We start from the raw sequence: 14716 nt of genomic DNA, 5'->3' as shown, positions 1-14716 counted from the left end.
TATTGGAAAAACATGACCACAACTAAAATTAATGGCAACCGTGTTATTGACGCATTGGCGAAGCATGGGAAGGCTGGATGGGGGCATCAGCCGGCCCTCTGCGAACTGATGCTGGCCTGAACTCCCAGCGGTCCTGCTGGGAGTAGCAGGGGATGACGGTATGTGGGATATGCCAGGGCTTGCGCCACTTGGTGTTCCCCCGTCACTCAGGTAAAGGCCAAACCTGCCACCCCCTTTGCGGCAACTCAACACCCTTGGCCTCCCCCAAAACCCCTTATCGGGGTCCCCCAGTTGGAGGAAGGGGCACGCAGGCCGCTTCCCCCATCAAAACCCATCCAGCCCCATGCGTAAATCGCCTTAGTTGTGACAAATATAGCATAACATCAACACCTATAGCCCTTAGGGAGGGAGGGTGGGCCAAAGCCGGAGACAGACTGAGGCAATGGGCGGGGGCCGCCGGGACATATTCAGAGCAGTGAGGGAGGAGGCCAAGCGAAGCCTCCCCCCCTGCACAGCAACGGCCTCCCGGCCCCGCCTGACTGGTCGGGAGCAATTGCAGTATCCTAATCTGGATATTATTAGGTCATGCACCACCATGGCAAGATCTTTTTTTTTTTTTTTTTTACAGAGGAAAGATCTCAGAGATTCTGGCCACCGCTGCCACCTGCTCATCTAACAGGAGGTCCAGGTCCAACAGCACCTCCAAGCTACAAACTGCTTCTTTAGTGGGAGTACAACCCAATCTAGAGCACAAAAAACCTTAATATCCAGCTAGGTCCTTCTGCCCACTAGTACCACTTCTTGTTGGGATTAAGCCGTCATGGTCTCTTGGACAGCAATTAAACAGATAACAAAAGCAAGAACAAGTAAATAAAACCACTGAGTTTCCTATGTGTAGTTTTCTTCCACTTACAAATTCTATATTCCATATTCTGTCCTCTGTTCCCTGGGTTGTCTGTGTAGGTTTTTTTTGGGGGGTGGGGGTGGGGACAGCAGAATCATGATACACTGAGACACATGATTCATCTGTACAATTAAATACATATTATAGAATTATTTCTTACGGAGTGAAAAAGCAACATCCCTTGTGTCCATTCTCAAGTGTCATGCCAATGAGTGCATTGATTAACTTTGATGGAGAAATTCAGAGGTAGGGAATTTTGAGAGTATCTGTACAAGACCAATATAAGGAATTACAAAGGATAATATATATCAAGCAATTTGATCCATGAACATCCTATATAAATCATAAGTATGATGATGCTTAAGTGATTTTCACTAATCCGGTCAGTAACACAGTTTTGCCACTGACACAATTCAAGATGCTTGATTTGACCAAAGAGGGTTATACTTTTTTTGTACTGTATCTATGAAATACAAAAATAATCTGAAAAAAGGCTAATCTCCCTGATTATCCCATTCTAGCACACTGGATTTGATAGGCTATAGTGAATTTATGCAGATTTTGACTACTGATGTCATATTAACCTGGTGAATCCTAAATATTGCAAGAATTCACTGGTTCCTTTTGTACCAGCTTTAAGACTCTTTATTCTTTGCAGTATTTGGATCTTGATGAATCTACAGCTGCATCCAGAGATCATGGGGATACTGTGTTATTATTACATTGTAGCCGTCATATGCAACAGGACTTTGTCCACATAGCCTAATCTGGTTTTGAGTGATTGCTGTTGTGCAATATCCTGTAGTGTTTGGATGCAGCCCAGGTCAGCTGCAAAATCCAAATGTGAAAGGAAGGTATGCAGTCTTTTCATGTGATAAAATTAGTTGTCTCTTGAGGCAGAGGGCATTTAAAGAAATGGATGAAAGTAATACTTATAGCTGTAAAAGAACATCAAAATCTCATGTCATAATCTGTTATTCAGATTTTTATTCCTTTATTAGTAATATGATTTGAGGTGACTTTTCATTAGGTAAAGAGGAAATCTTAGTAGCCACAATAAAATTTTACTGTTTAGCTATGCAACATTATGAGTGTGAACATTGCGGTGGTATAATTGTAAGGCTGCATAAATAATAATTCCTGTGAAGAATTAGAGCTAGTTACATAAAATTAAGACTATCCACTATCACCAAATATAGAGTTCAAATCTTTAGAATTATTCAGGCGCTAAGATGTCGATTGCCCTGACCTGGATGGCCCAGGCTAGCCTGATCTCGTCAGATCTCAGAAGCTAAGCAGGGTCAGCCCTGGTTAGTATTTGGATGGGAGACCACCAAGGAATACCAGGGTTGCTGTGCAGAGGAAGGCACTGGCAAACCACCTCTGTTAGTCTCTTGCCATGAAAACCCCCAAAAGGGGTCGCCATAAGTCGGCTGTGACTTGAAGGCACTTTACACACACACACAAGATGTCGATTAACTTACCTTAATTAATTCTTAAACGAGCATACTAAAGTTCAATTTTTCAAATGTTTTAGACAAATGCTTAACCTCACCTGAAGTAGATCTTTGATGGTTAAATTAATATTAATTATTCTGTAAGAGTTACAGAGAAAGATGTGGATAGAAAGACATAAGGTGTGGGTAAAGTGCTGTCAAATTGCAGCCGGTTTTCAAGGCAAGAGACTAACAGAGGTGGTTTGCTCTGGAGGCGAGCACTTCCTCTTCTCTCGCTCAACTCCAGTTGCAGTCTCTTCCTATGTTATTGCAAAGGTGTAGGTGAGCTGGAAGGGCCGGGCACCACTGCTTGCCCTTTGCCTGCTGGCTCAGGGCTGTGGGGTGAGTGTGACCGGTCCGCTGACTCAGAACTGAGGGGAGGCTGCGCTTCCTCACCCAGCTCTGTCTGAGCCTCAGTCCCTTGCTGGCTGCCTTCTGGTGGCTCTGGGCTGGCTCCACAGGGCCCCTCTTCCTCTGATGAGTCCTCACTGCCATCCAGTCCTGACTGACCCACGACAAACTACTGGGCAAATTGTATGACTTATGCAGACCCAGATGCTCATTACTTTTCAGCAGCAGCCACCTCACAAAAGCCAGTGGTGTGTAGTGGTTAGAATTTCACACTAGGATCTGCAAGACCCAGGTATTAATCTTCACTCTGCCATTGAACCTTGGGCCAATTATGCATTCTCAGCCTACCCTACCTCACAGGGTTGTTGTGAGGATAAAATGGAGGAAGGGAGAATGATGCCAGCTGCTGTGGGTCCCCATGTTGAGAAAGGCAAATAAAGAAAATAAATACAGCTGAAGATGGGGGACAGATAAAATATAGGTTGGTTGGTGGGGAGGAATCAGGGAAAGGTGAGGACGTGGGGGGAGGCAGCAGGAGGGGAGGCAGGGGGGAGGCAGCAGGAGGGGAAGAGGAAATAGTGTAGGGAGGAGGATACAGTGGGGAGATGCTCCCTGCAAGTCCTTGTGGATTCCCATCACTTAGCTGGGCCCAGTGGCCGGCACCACACAACTGTGCCTGGCCTCGCAGCTGGCATCACACAACTGGGCCATAGTTTTCCTGGAGGTGGCCAGGGAGTGGGAAGGAGGAAAAGCTGAAGATGAAGGGCACATAAAGTTATGTTGGCTAGTCAGTGAAAAGGAAAGAAGAAAGCAGGGAAAGGGGAGGGGCGCTGGGGGCTTTTAAGGAAGGGAAAGAGGAAATAGTGGGAGAGGGGGAACCAGGGTTCCTTCCGTAAATCCTTGCATGTCCTTCACTTGTTTTTTATCTAGTGGTGATAGTCACTGCTGCCTGGTAAACATGATGACTGTAATCCAGGGTAAAGACTCCTGCTGGCCAATCTTCACATGTAATCTCTCCCCTTCCCTGCTTTTGAAGAACACACATGCAGCTAATTTGTAGTTAGGGTTGCCAACCTCCAGGTACTCGTGCCAAAAAGATGCTAAGCAAAATGATAACAGCACGGTGGCCAAACACAGTAAAAGAACTGTACAAAATTGTTTGAACGAATATAAGCTATATTATAATAGCCACAGTATTATGAACTGAAGCAGTAAATGTAACAATGGATGGAATAATTGCTACAAAGCTAAATATACATAAGAACCAAAGTACAAAAATACAATTATAGCACACAGCATATCATAATTCTTACACATATGTGATGAGCAAGTAAAGTCCACAAACCTATATGGTCAACTCCTGCCCTTGTTTGATAAGTGAAAAGGAAAGTCCTTTGCATCTCTTATGTTCCATAAATCTCTTCTTCAGTCGCCTGTGACAGCGTGCCTCAGTGAAATTGACCAGAAAAAGCCCCACGCCTTACTATTTCTGTGGAGCAACTCTGTGTCAAACTTGCGTGTCTTCTAAAGTGTAGGCTGCTTTGCAAGTTGCTTGAGACCCTCTATGCTATCTAGTTGCCTTCCTCATGGTTTCTTCACTTAAGTTCTGGTCAGTTTCACTGAGGCATGCTATCACAGGCGACTGGAGAAGATGTTTATGGAACATCAGAATGCAAAATGAAGACAATAACACTAAAACCAATTAATATATCTGAAAAATGAGAACACTAAACTCTATTACACTTCATATTAGACTCCATGTGCTTGCATTGTCCCTGTGTTTCAGCATATTTTCCAAAGGAACTTGTTTTTAACACTAACTCTGGGGAGAAAATTATGTACTTGACAACACATACAAAAAATCTCCAAAGATTTGCAAGGACAGCCATTTGTAGGAAACTAAGGTGGGTGGAAAGGGGTGTGCTTATTTTGTTCCATCAGCTATACCGCCCCCAGCTGATGGGTTATGAGATATGTTTGCCTGTCAAGCTGGGGAAAGCAGTTGACAGGTAAGTCCGTTGCAGAGGGAAAGTGGCTTAGAATGAGAAGGTTAAGTACTCACCCCATTTGCTCCTGTCTAAATGCCCACCGCCACTTAGATTAGATTCAAAATATTGGGTTAGATTGAGGACAAAATTTCCACTTGCGCTAGAACTTTTGAACAAGAGGAAACAAGAGAAAATGGCCACACTAACTGCTTGTACTGTTCCTGTATTCCCACTTGTGTTTCTGCTTGTGCAAGATCTTGTGCAACCAGTTTCTGGGAGGAAAGTGCTATGTGTTGCACTTGTTGTGCAAGCAGAATGGCACTAAGTCCATATATGTTTCTGCTTGTGCATCACTGGATCCAAACCTCTGTGTGCTGCATCAATTGCGTATTTCTGCCTGAACTCTCTTTCCATTGACCATCTTGATCTGATGTCTTTTATGAGAGAGAAAACATTTTTTCCAAATCTAGATTGTACAGACAGTCTAAGAGATAAATGACTCTGTGATTGCTATACTTTTGGTAAACATGAAATATCTGCCTTTCAGAGGAACCCTGATACCTTAATGGGCCATGTTGTACTCATTACCTTTGCACAGATTTCATTGCATTGTGAGGAAATTGGTCAATGTTCATAATGAGATTAGATTGCAACATAGTTATATTTACTTAAATATCATATGTTATAGTGCAGCTCACTGAATTTGTATTTGTATTTTGTTTACCAAAGCATCACAACTCTTTTATTAATCAGAAAAGATGCTCAACTTGTTCATACAACCAGGTTCCACTATCTGCTAGGACAGGAAAGAGCTACAATCTAAGCCTGTTCTGTGGCATTTGTGTACCATTTCAATTTCAGGTTCTAATGCAATAGGAAATTAGCATACCAAATAATCTTTTTTAAAAGTGTTGTTAATTATAGGATTGACACTGAAGGTATGAATTCAGTTCATATTTGGTGGGCTTACAGTAGGCATATCTTCATGTGCCAAAATACAAATACTGACTCTCATCTTAACTCCAGTTAAAAGAACATTTAAAATCCTTCATACTTGGCTTTTACTGTCTGTACTCCTACCGCAATGGTTTCTTCAGATGCTGTGTCTAAACACAGGGAATATGCAATCCCTGCAACGCACTGATTCACATGAAGTGGTGGCTGCACATATCGTGTACATTGCAGAGACTGTGGGCTCCCAGTTAATGTGGAAGTCTGAATAGGGTTATGATGTAATAGAATATCCATGATACATGGATAAGTTCTCTATTTGTAGAATATATCCTGTCAATTGTTTTCTATTTTCCTGTACCTCAGTCAAACCTGCTAGTACATCTGAGAGCATCATAGAATAACTTTTTGTGTGTGATTACAGGTTGAATACAATGACTCCACTCAGTTTGACGCCTCTTCTTCTGGCTAAAAGCCAGGGAAATTATGCTTCTTAAGTGACAGAAAGCTCAGCTGTTGACTGTCATTGATAAAACCGTATGATAAAACTTTTCCCTTATTGCACTTTCATTTTTTTAAAAGTCCAGAAAACTTGAATTCTCAGCATGTTACATCTATCACTATATTCAGCTTCAGAAAATAGTAGTCGTATGTGAGTTCAAATTGGAATCGAATATAATCATAGTCTGTCAAATTGCATAATCCATTCAGTCTGATGCATTTTAATATAATACAGCCAAGAGAATGAAGCTGACTCAAATATTTCTTGTGCAGCTAATGGACACAGTTTTGCTAAGATATCCATTTAAAAAGTGAGGGTTGGAAGCTTCTTTACTTTATTGGGAACCTGTTTGTGGGACAGGAAATGTGTCCATCTGCAACCAGACATTTCGACTGACTAAACAAATAAAGGAATCCTTAAGAGTTTCAGGTGGGTTAGGGTATGTATGTATAGGGGAATGGTTTAGACCATTTGTATCAGGCCTCTTTCTACCACTGTTCTTACTACAAATTTTGCCCAGTAATCACTTAGGTCATTTATGCATGCTCAATTTTGATGCTCGCTCAAAGCTGTTTTTTAAAATGTGACTTTAAAAATGCCTATTCATGGTCCCGAAGCAAAAGGAGAAATTCCACCCCCCCACACACACACTCACCTGCTCCTTTGTTACGGTTTGCATAGCCATTAGCATGTGCATAGCTAACCTGCCGCTGTTATTTTGCATGGTTCCTTCAGGGGGATTCTTTGTGGTAAACACCAAAGGTCGTGTTAAATGGGCTCTTTAGTAATGTGAAGCAGGTATGCGCCAGCTTTGCAGTCACTTCTGGAATGATGGTTCAGCGTGCAAAATTTAAAAAAAATATGCAGGGCAATTCAGCCTGGAACACGGTGCTAATTACCATGCAAAAATGGCCATAGACAAGTATGGCCTTCTAGCAATTTGCCTGGACAGATTAAAGCCAGAGTTTTCCCTTATGGTGTATAGTGCAGATAATCTGAATATTAAATTTCCTATTTTCTCCACCACATCTACTGTGGGCAAAATTTATTTTCAGTACACATATTTTTATTTACAAATGCCATAGAACCCAATCTTGAAAAAGTTAGCCATAAATATGTTTAATAGAAATAATCAGATTTAAGAATTTGACATTGCCATCTTAAGTGGATGTTAGTGAGTTTAGAAGGGTGTAACTTTGCTTAGGATGGCATTGTAATTGTTACAAAACGTATCAATTTTAATTGACTTCAGGTGTGCCTAATTTCTTCTGGTTACCTTCATTATCTAAGATTTTGAGATTACCATGATCCAGATTTATTATTAAAAATATATGTTAAGTATTTTGTTCAGCAAACACTTTGTTAGCACATTGCTTGCTGCCTGAATCACAGCATTATCTTATTTATTTAATAAGAATTGTGTCATAAAATAAATTTCTGGTATTTTTAAGGTATCCAAAGATCTTCCTGAGAAACAAAAGGAAATAGAACATCTGCTAAATAACTTGGTCCAGTTTGAACAACAGTTAAGTCAACTCAGACAGTGGCTTTCCCCTATCAAAGATCAGTTAGAACTTTACAACAAAGTGGGTCAACCTGGAGCTTTTGGCATTAAGGTAATTCTTTTCAAAATTATTTTAAATATTGCCATTAGTATGTACAGGTGATCAGTTCATGTGGTGTTTCTATGGGAATAGTGTTGTAAAAGGGAGAGGAATTTCTTTTGTTTTTACTTTTTAAGATATAGCCATCGTTTCCTGTTATTCTTTTTTAAACTAGTGATTTCTGTTCATAAAGAAATCTGTGCACCCTTTTGTAACTTCATCCCTTGCAGTTGTTTTATGTTGCACACCACGGGGTGCTGCTCTTAGAAATAGAAAGATTTGAGAAGACACTCGAGAGAGCCAGCGTGGTGTCATGGTCTTCTTCTTCTTCTTCTTCTTCTCTGCCTACCTCTGAGCATCTACAGAGCAAAGTTCTGAAAGTTCCCCAAACCTCCTGGGTCAGGAGTACATATCGCAGATCACTAAGAATCACATTTATATCACTAATAACATTAGGCACAAAAATGGTTACAACTGAATATTTTTTTCTTTTAAATCCAGTTTCTCTCGGTTCTTTTTTCTTTGGGTGCATCATAGTGCATTATTTCTTGTCTTGGTGTTATTATAGAACCATTTCAATGTTGATTCTGTGAGCTGATCACCCAATTTTTTCAGCCACAATAAACAACTCAAACAGCTATCAAACAGAAACTGTCTCTCAAACTTCTTGTCTTGCTGAGACCCTGGGGTATTCTTCACGGAGATTTGCTGCTGTTTCGACGCTCGTTTGCGTCGGAGTCAAATTTTGGTTATTCACTGCAGGTCGGTTCCCCCCCCCCCCCTGAGCAAAATAAGCCGGGTTAAAAGAGAGGCAATCCAAACCACTTTTGAAACGATCTTTCTTGTGGACACGTGTTTTCTTGCGCGGATGCCCATGAAAAAATGTTTGCTTCGCTCCCCGGGACGTCTCCTTTCTCCTCCCCCAAGAACGGTGATTGGCTGGGGGAGTTTTGCGCTCGGACAAGAATACCGCCCCTTTGGCTGCCTGGCTGCCTGCCTAGAATCCTGGCACTTCTCTCCCTCCGTCCCCGCACGCCTTCCCCGCCCCTCGCCCGGGATGGGCCTTGGAGCTGGGCCCACACCTTCAAGCCCAGGGGGACATCTCATGATGCAATGTGGCCGAATCATGGCCAGTGCGCAATCCAAGGGCCTTCTTTCCTCTCCCCCCCCTGCCATGCACACAGGCTGGATCAGGGCTGGTGTGCAAGCTAGGAGCCCTCCTGTCTCTCACAATGCAATGTGGCCAGATCATGGCCAGCGCGCAATCCAGGGGCCTTCTTTCCTCCCCCCCCCCCGCCATGCACACTGGCTGGATCGGGGCTGGTGCGCAAGCTAGGAGCCCTCCTGTCTCTCACGATGTAATGTGGCCGGATCATGGCCAGCGCGCAATCCAAGGGCCTTCTTTCCTCTCCCCCCCATTCCCACTTTCAGCTAAACACTTCTCTGGGCACATGGATTCCCTGCCCCCCCCCCCGATCCTGTCTATCATTAAAGGGCAATGGGTTCCACACCTATAGAAAATAGAGGAAAGCTTTGAGGAAAGCGCTGCCTTGCCCCCCCCCCCAATTTGGAATCTGACTGTTCCCAAAGCAGAACAGAGCGAGGGTGGAAGAAAAATGGAGGAGACCAGAGGGGCTGGTGCTTGTTTTTTGCGCTGGGGCTGGTGAATCTGCTGGGCGGAGTTGGGGCGGAGCTGGGGGCAGGCATAAACAATGAGCCTGTTGGAAGGGGAGGGCTCCTGCAAAAGGGACAGACCAAACCGTTGTCAAATACAGCGTGCTTTGTTCCCATGAAAAACCAAAACTACAGATAATTGACGGGCATAAATCGTGGCCATGAAAAAATCATTTAAATCGTGTGTTTTTTTAGTCCATGGCAAAACCGAAGCAAAATCTACCGTGAAGAATGCCCCCCTGTCTTTCAGGAATCTAGTAAGAATTTTGGAGGTGGGGATCAAAAGCCAACTCTTAAATGTGCTTCTTGATCTGTTTTCCATCTCACCAGCCAAGCTTGTTTAGTCCAGCAAGGCTGGAACATATGGAGAAGCTTTGGGGTGAAGAGTACAGGCTTGACTGGCTTCTTTTCTTCTCTGCCCCAAAGTGTCAGCTTGGGTTGCAGAGAAAAAGAGCAGACAATTTTGTTCTCTGCAGCCCAATCAGATTGCTTCCCCCATCTTGCTTCCCCCATTTTGGGCTGAAAAGAATAGGACTAGATGGGCCTTGTTCTCTCCAGCTCATGCATCAGTTTCTGGTGGAAATGGAAGAAGCAGTTATTTCCCTCTCCACTTAAACCTGCAAAGTGGCTCCAGAGAGGAGGAACTATCCGCTCCTATTCTCTGACTCCAACGGTGGGTGGGAAAGTTCGCCTGGTGTGCCTCCATAGAGATACAATGTGATACACTTTGTGTCTATGGAGGTGTGGGATGAACTTTCCCACCATTTAAAGCCTGGCTTCCCCATTGAGATACATTGCAAAGGTCACATTAAAGAGTCTGAACGCAGCCACTTTGCCAATGCATTGCAATGGAGGAGGATGGGGGTGACCCCTTCCAGACCTCATAACTCTGGACTCCCTGACCTAATCTTTACCAAACTTGGGGGTTCTTGCAAGGAGAGTCCCTGAAAATTTGGGACCTCTACAAAAATGCCCCCCAGGAGCCACAAAAAGCCATTAATTGGTTTAAATGGGTTTAAATGGCCTAATTTTTTGGGAAACCCCAATTTAAACCCGAATTCCTACCTGTACTGGTATAGGAAATTCGGCATTCGGGTTTTTGCGAATAAAACAATGGCCAATAAACCCAAATTTTAATGAATTTTTTTTATTTTCAACAGCCCTACTGTCAAGGCTACTATTGTTGGCTCCTTTTCCTTTGCTATTTAACTACTACATGAAAAGCTCTATGTACCTTTTAAAGTAAATCTGATAGCTGGAAATCTCCTGCTATTACAACTGATCTCCAGCTGATAGAGATCAGTTCACCTGGAGAAAATGGCCCCTTTGGCAATTGGATTCTATGGCACTGAAGTCCCTCCCCTCCCTAAACCTTTCCCTCCTCAGGCTGTGTCCAAAAACCTGGCAACCCTATCCTGACATCAATGGCATTTACTTATGTGACTGAAATGTTGGGGAAAGAGCCCTATGGATTAAAGATTTCTATTTTCAATAGTGGACTAGAGGCTATTGCTTACCAGTGACTAGCCTAAGATCATCCAGTTGATTTCCAAAAATATTTATTTTTGGAGTTCATCAGCAGCTATTTGCTAGAAAATGCTAGACATAAATATAAAAGAATGACCAATGAAACCACCAATACAAAGCTTGTATTTCTCTTTCATTAATACTTGAACAATGGGATTAATCAAATAAATACAAAGGTCTTATTAATAACCTGTTCATGCAATCCTAAACAGAGTTACAACCATCTAAGCCCACTGACTGCAATTGATTTAGAAAGATATAACTGTTTAGAATTGCACCATATAAAATATGGAACATTTAAGGTAAAGAGTTGTAAAGTAGTTAAGTAATGCACTGGTGATGAAGAATAAAAAGAGGAAAATAAAGTGAAGGAAGATTGGCTGGGTCTACAGAGGCTTCAGAGCAATAAAGTATGTGTTTTGTACATTGTGGGTTTGTTTGTTTTTTAATAAGCCCTGATGCTGTTATAATTCAATGCTTCAGTTGCCTGCCATATCAAAGGAAATAGTATGATATTTGATTCCATTATAATTTATCTTGTAGGTCTCATGGTCAAATTTGATAGGAGAAAAAAAGTTGTAATGAGGGAAGTCAAGCCTGGTTTGTACAATTAATTAAATTATGTTATTATATTCACTAAAATATAAACATTTCTGATGTTATAATTATATCTAATGGGGGAAATCCTCCTGGTGAGGGATTTTTGAACAAACTAAAAATATAGCACCCAAACTGGCAGATTTTGGAATTTGATAATCTGTTGCCTGTCTGCTTTGCAGCAATCTGGTTCCAAAATCTCTGGGTAAACATAAAATCATAATCTGAACAAAACTAAATAACTCAACCAAAGGCAATACTATGTAGCTTAGACTTTCCTTAAACACAGGTCAGGCAAGTACTGCTCAGCTCTCTAAAAGCATCCTGAAGATTGCTGCCTCTTACAGAGATATTCCTAAACAATGTTAAATTGCTTCTTCTTTTTTACCACTAACTGTGAGGGAAATTTTCATTCCCTTAACACATGACAAATGTAAGTCAAAGTATCTCAATCCTTTTTTGATGTGGAAGTGCTGTTGGGAAGTAATATAAAGACTCCCTTTAGCTCTAGACATATGTTTGCAAGGTCAGCTACTGTATATATAGACGTTCTTTTTAAAGTATTTGTTCATTAGTGTAAGAATTTTTGCTGTGTTCTAAAACAATAGTTCACTGAGACCTTCTGGCTATATATCACTACATTTTTATGATTTGGTTTCATACTACGTTTATTTTATTTTTAACTATCTCCTTCTTTCCCTCAGTGCTGTTTTGCCAAATTACTCCTATTACTACTCCAGAGAAGAAACTATTGGGTGTATACAGCTTCCCAGGGAGCCTTCAGATTTAGAGTTTTTACCGCTCATAGTAGAGTTAATCTACTCTGTATATTTTTTTTCAGGACATTGAAGCAGCTGTGAAAGCTAAACAGCCGGATGTGGAAGGGATTTTGTCTAAAGGGCACCATTTGTACAAGGAAAAACCAGTCACTCAACCAGTAAGGGTAATGAAGCAACCTTAGTAATATCCTTTAATACATAATAGGTTATGCTTCCCCTGTTGTACATTTGTCCTTGATGTGGTCTATCTGAAATCTATGCAAGAACATGGAGTTTTTCCGTGATACCAAAGGGACACGAATGTTATACTTTCAGCAGGAATTCTTTATACATGGCTTGAAACTGAGCATATGTCTGATTTTGGTATTCTTCCCCCTACTCAAAATATTCTGTCTACAACAAGATCCATAGTAGTGTCATATAGCCAGGAAGGACATGTGATCAAACAGTGTATAAAGGGGGTGAGAAGGGGACTGGTCTAGCTTCCATATTATAATAACCCTATGTTTTGAGGGTTATTTGTGAAATAAAATTCTCTTCCCCCATCTTTTGGGTGTGTAAAGTGTTGTCAAGTTAAACTGACACCACAAGGGGAAGGAGACAACCAGCATCCCCAACATGAGGGTTTCAATGAAGGACAGCAAACAGCAGAAACCCACCTGGGAGGGCTGGGTCTAATGGAGCTGAAGGTGTGGGGCTTCGGGTGTCCATGTACCAATGCCCAAAGCTTAGGCAATAAGAGCTTGAACTTCTAAAGCAGACAGAGGAATATGATTTAGTAGGCATTACAGAGACTTGATGGGAAGATTCCCATGACTGGAATGTAGTAGTGGATGGGCATGAGTTGTTCAAGAAACACCGAAAGGGTTGGAAAGGAAGTGGAGTGGCACTGTACATGAGGAGAGGATTTGCTTGTCAGGAAATACTGGAGGAGGCAGGTGACAGCCCAGTGGAAAATATCTCAGTGAGGATAAGGGAAGGAAGGACAAATAGTATTGTGGTTGGAGTCTGCTACAGACCTCTTGACCAGGGTGAGGAGGTAGATGCTGCCCTCTTTGAGCAGTCTGACAGAGTATCTAGGTAACATGGCCTTATAGTTATGGGTAACTTCAGTTTCCCTGATGTATGCTGGGTGACAAACTCTGGTAAACTTCCACAGTCACACAACCTCCTGACATGTCTGGCCAACAACTTCCTTTTTTAAATAGTTGAGGAAGTAAAGGGGGGCGCAGCCATACTTGACTTAATATTAACCAATAAGGCAAGAATTGGTAGATGGGTTGAAAGTGGTGGGGACCCTAGGGGGAAGTGACCATGTCCGCCTAGAATTTCTTTTGCAGTGAAGGTCCATGGAAGTTTGTAGCCAGATGCGTATGTTAGATTTTAGTAGGGCAGACTTTAATGAACTAAGAGGCAGGATGAGAGTCATTCCATGGGCAATAATTCTGGAAGGGAAAGGCACAAGTGAAGGGTGAGCTGTCCTAAGAGCTCTTGCGAGCTCAAGCCATCACTATTCCAACAAGATAGAAACATGGTAGGGGATCAAAGAAGCCAATGTGAATGAACAGAGAACTCCATGATGAACTAAAATGAAATGTTCAAAAAATGAAGGCAAGGACATACCTCTAAAGAAGAGTATCAAAGGGTTGCTAGGCACTCAAGGTCAACCATCAGAGAGGCCAAAGCTCAGTGAGCTGAAGCTAGCCGAGGAGGCTTGCTACAACAAGAAAAGTTTCTTTATATATGTGAGGAGCAAACCCAAGGTAAAAGAAGCAATAGCCCCACTGTTAGGTGAAAATGGAGAAATTCTGACAGAGGACCGAAAGAAAGCAGAAAGGCTTCTTACTCCCTTTAGGCCTGGGATTAACAGCTGGTTGTTATTTATCTCCAGTGCTTTTTTTAATTTGTGTGTGTGTGTGTCATTATTATTCACTGTTACTTTTTTTCCTTTTTTTGGACTTTGCTGCCTGAAGTATGTCAATGGTAATTGAAAGACCTGAATCCTAGGTATTTTGATTTTTGATCTGCTTTTTCTTTTTTGAGTCTCTCATTTGGAATTTGAAGAGTGTCAGTGATAACTGAAAAACCTGAGTCCTAGGTATTCTGATTTTTGATCTGCTTCCCCCTCCCCTTTTTGAGTCTCTTTCATTTGGATTTTTTCTTTTCTTCTTTTTTTAAATTATTGTTTGTTTGTTTGTTTGTTTTTTAAAAAAGCCAAACAGAAATCAATTAATTAATCTAATTAATTCATACTAATCTAATTAGTTCATCCTGAAATACTATCCAGATATTAATATAGTGAATACCATTGGGGAAATCTGATTAACTTTTACTAAAATACAA

General features: G+C 41.7%; 1 protein-coding gene across 2 annotated transcripts in view; it reads left to right on the top strand.

Moving 5' to 3' along the window:
* The window catches only part of DMD (dystrophin), a 1354185-nt gene that overhangs the window by 883900 nt on the left and 455569 nt on the right, over positions 1–14716 (top strand). For both annotated transcript variants that reach the window (XM_056862020.1, XM_056862019.1), the window contains 2 exons: positions 7644–7808; positions 12436–12537. In XM_056862020.1, coding sequence (XP_056717998.1) covers positions 7644–7808; positions 12436–12537 — 267 coding nt within the window. The remainder of the gene's footprint in view (positions 1–7643; positions 7809–12435; positions 12538–14716) is intronic.

The sequence above is a fragment of the Euleptes europaea genome, chromosome 16 (assembly GCF_029931775.1).
Source record: "Euleptes europaea isolate rEulEur1 chromosome 16, rEulEur1.hap1, whole genome shotgun sequence".
In the NCBI taxonomy this organism is placed as follows: domain Eukaryota; kingdom Metazoa; phylum Chordata; class Lepidosauria; order Squamata; family Sphaerodactylidae; genus Euleptes; species Euleptes europaea.
The sequence above is the reverse complement of the archived record's forward strand: the minus strand, read 5'-3'. Positions and strand labels throughout refer to the sequence as shown.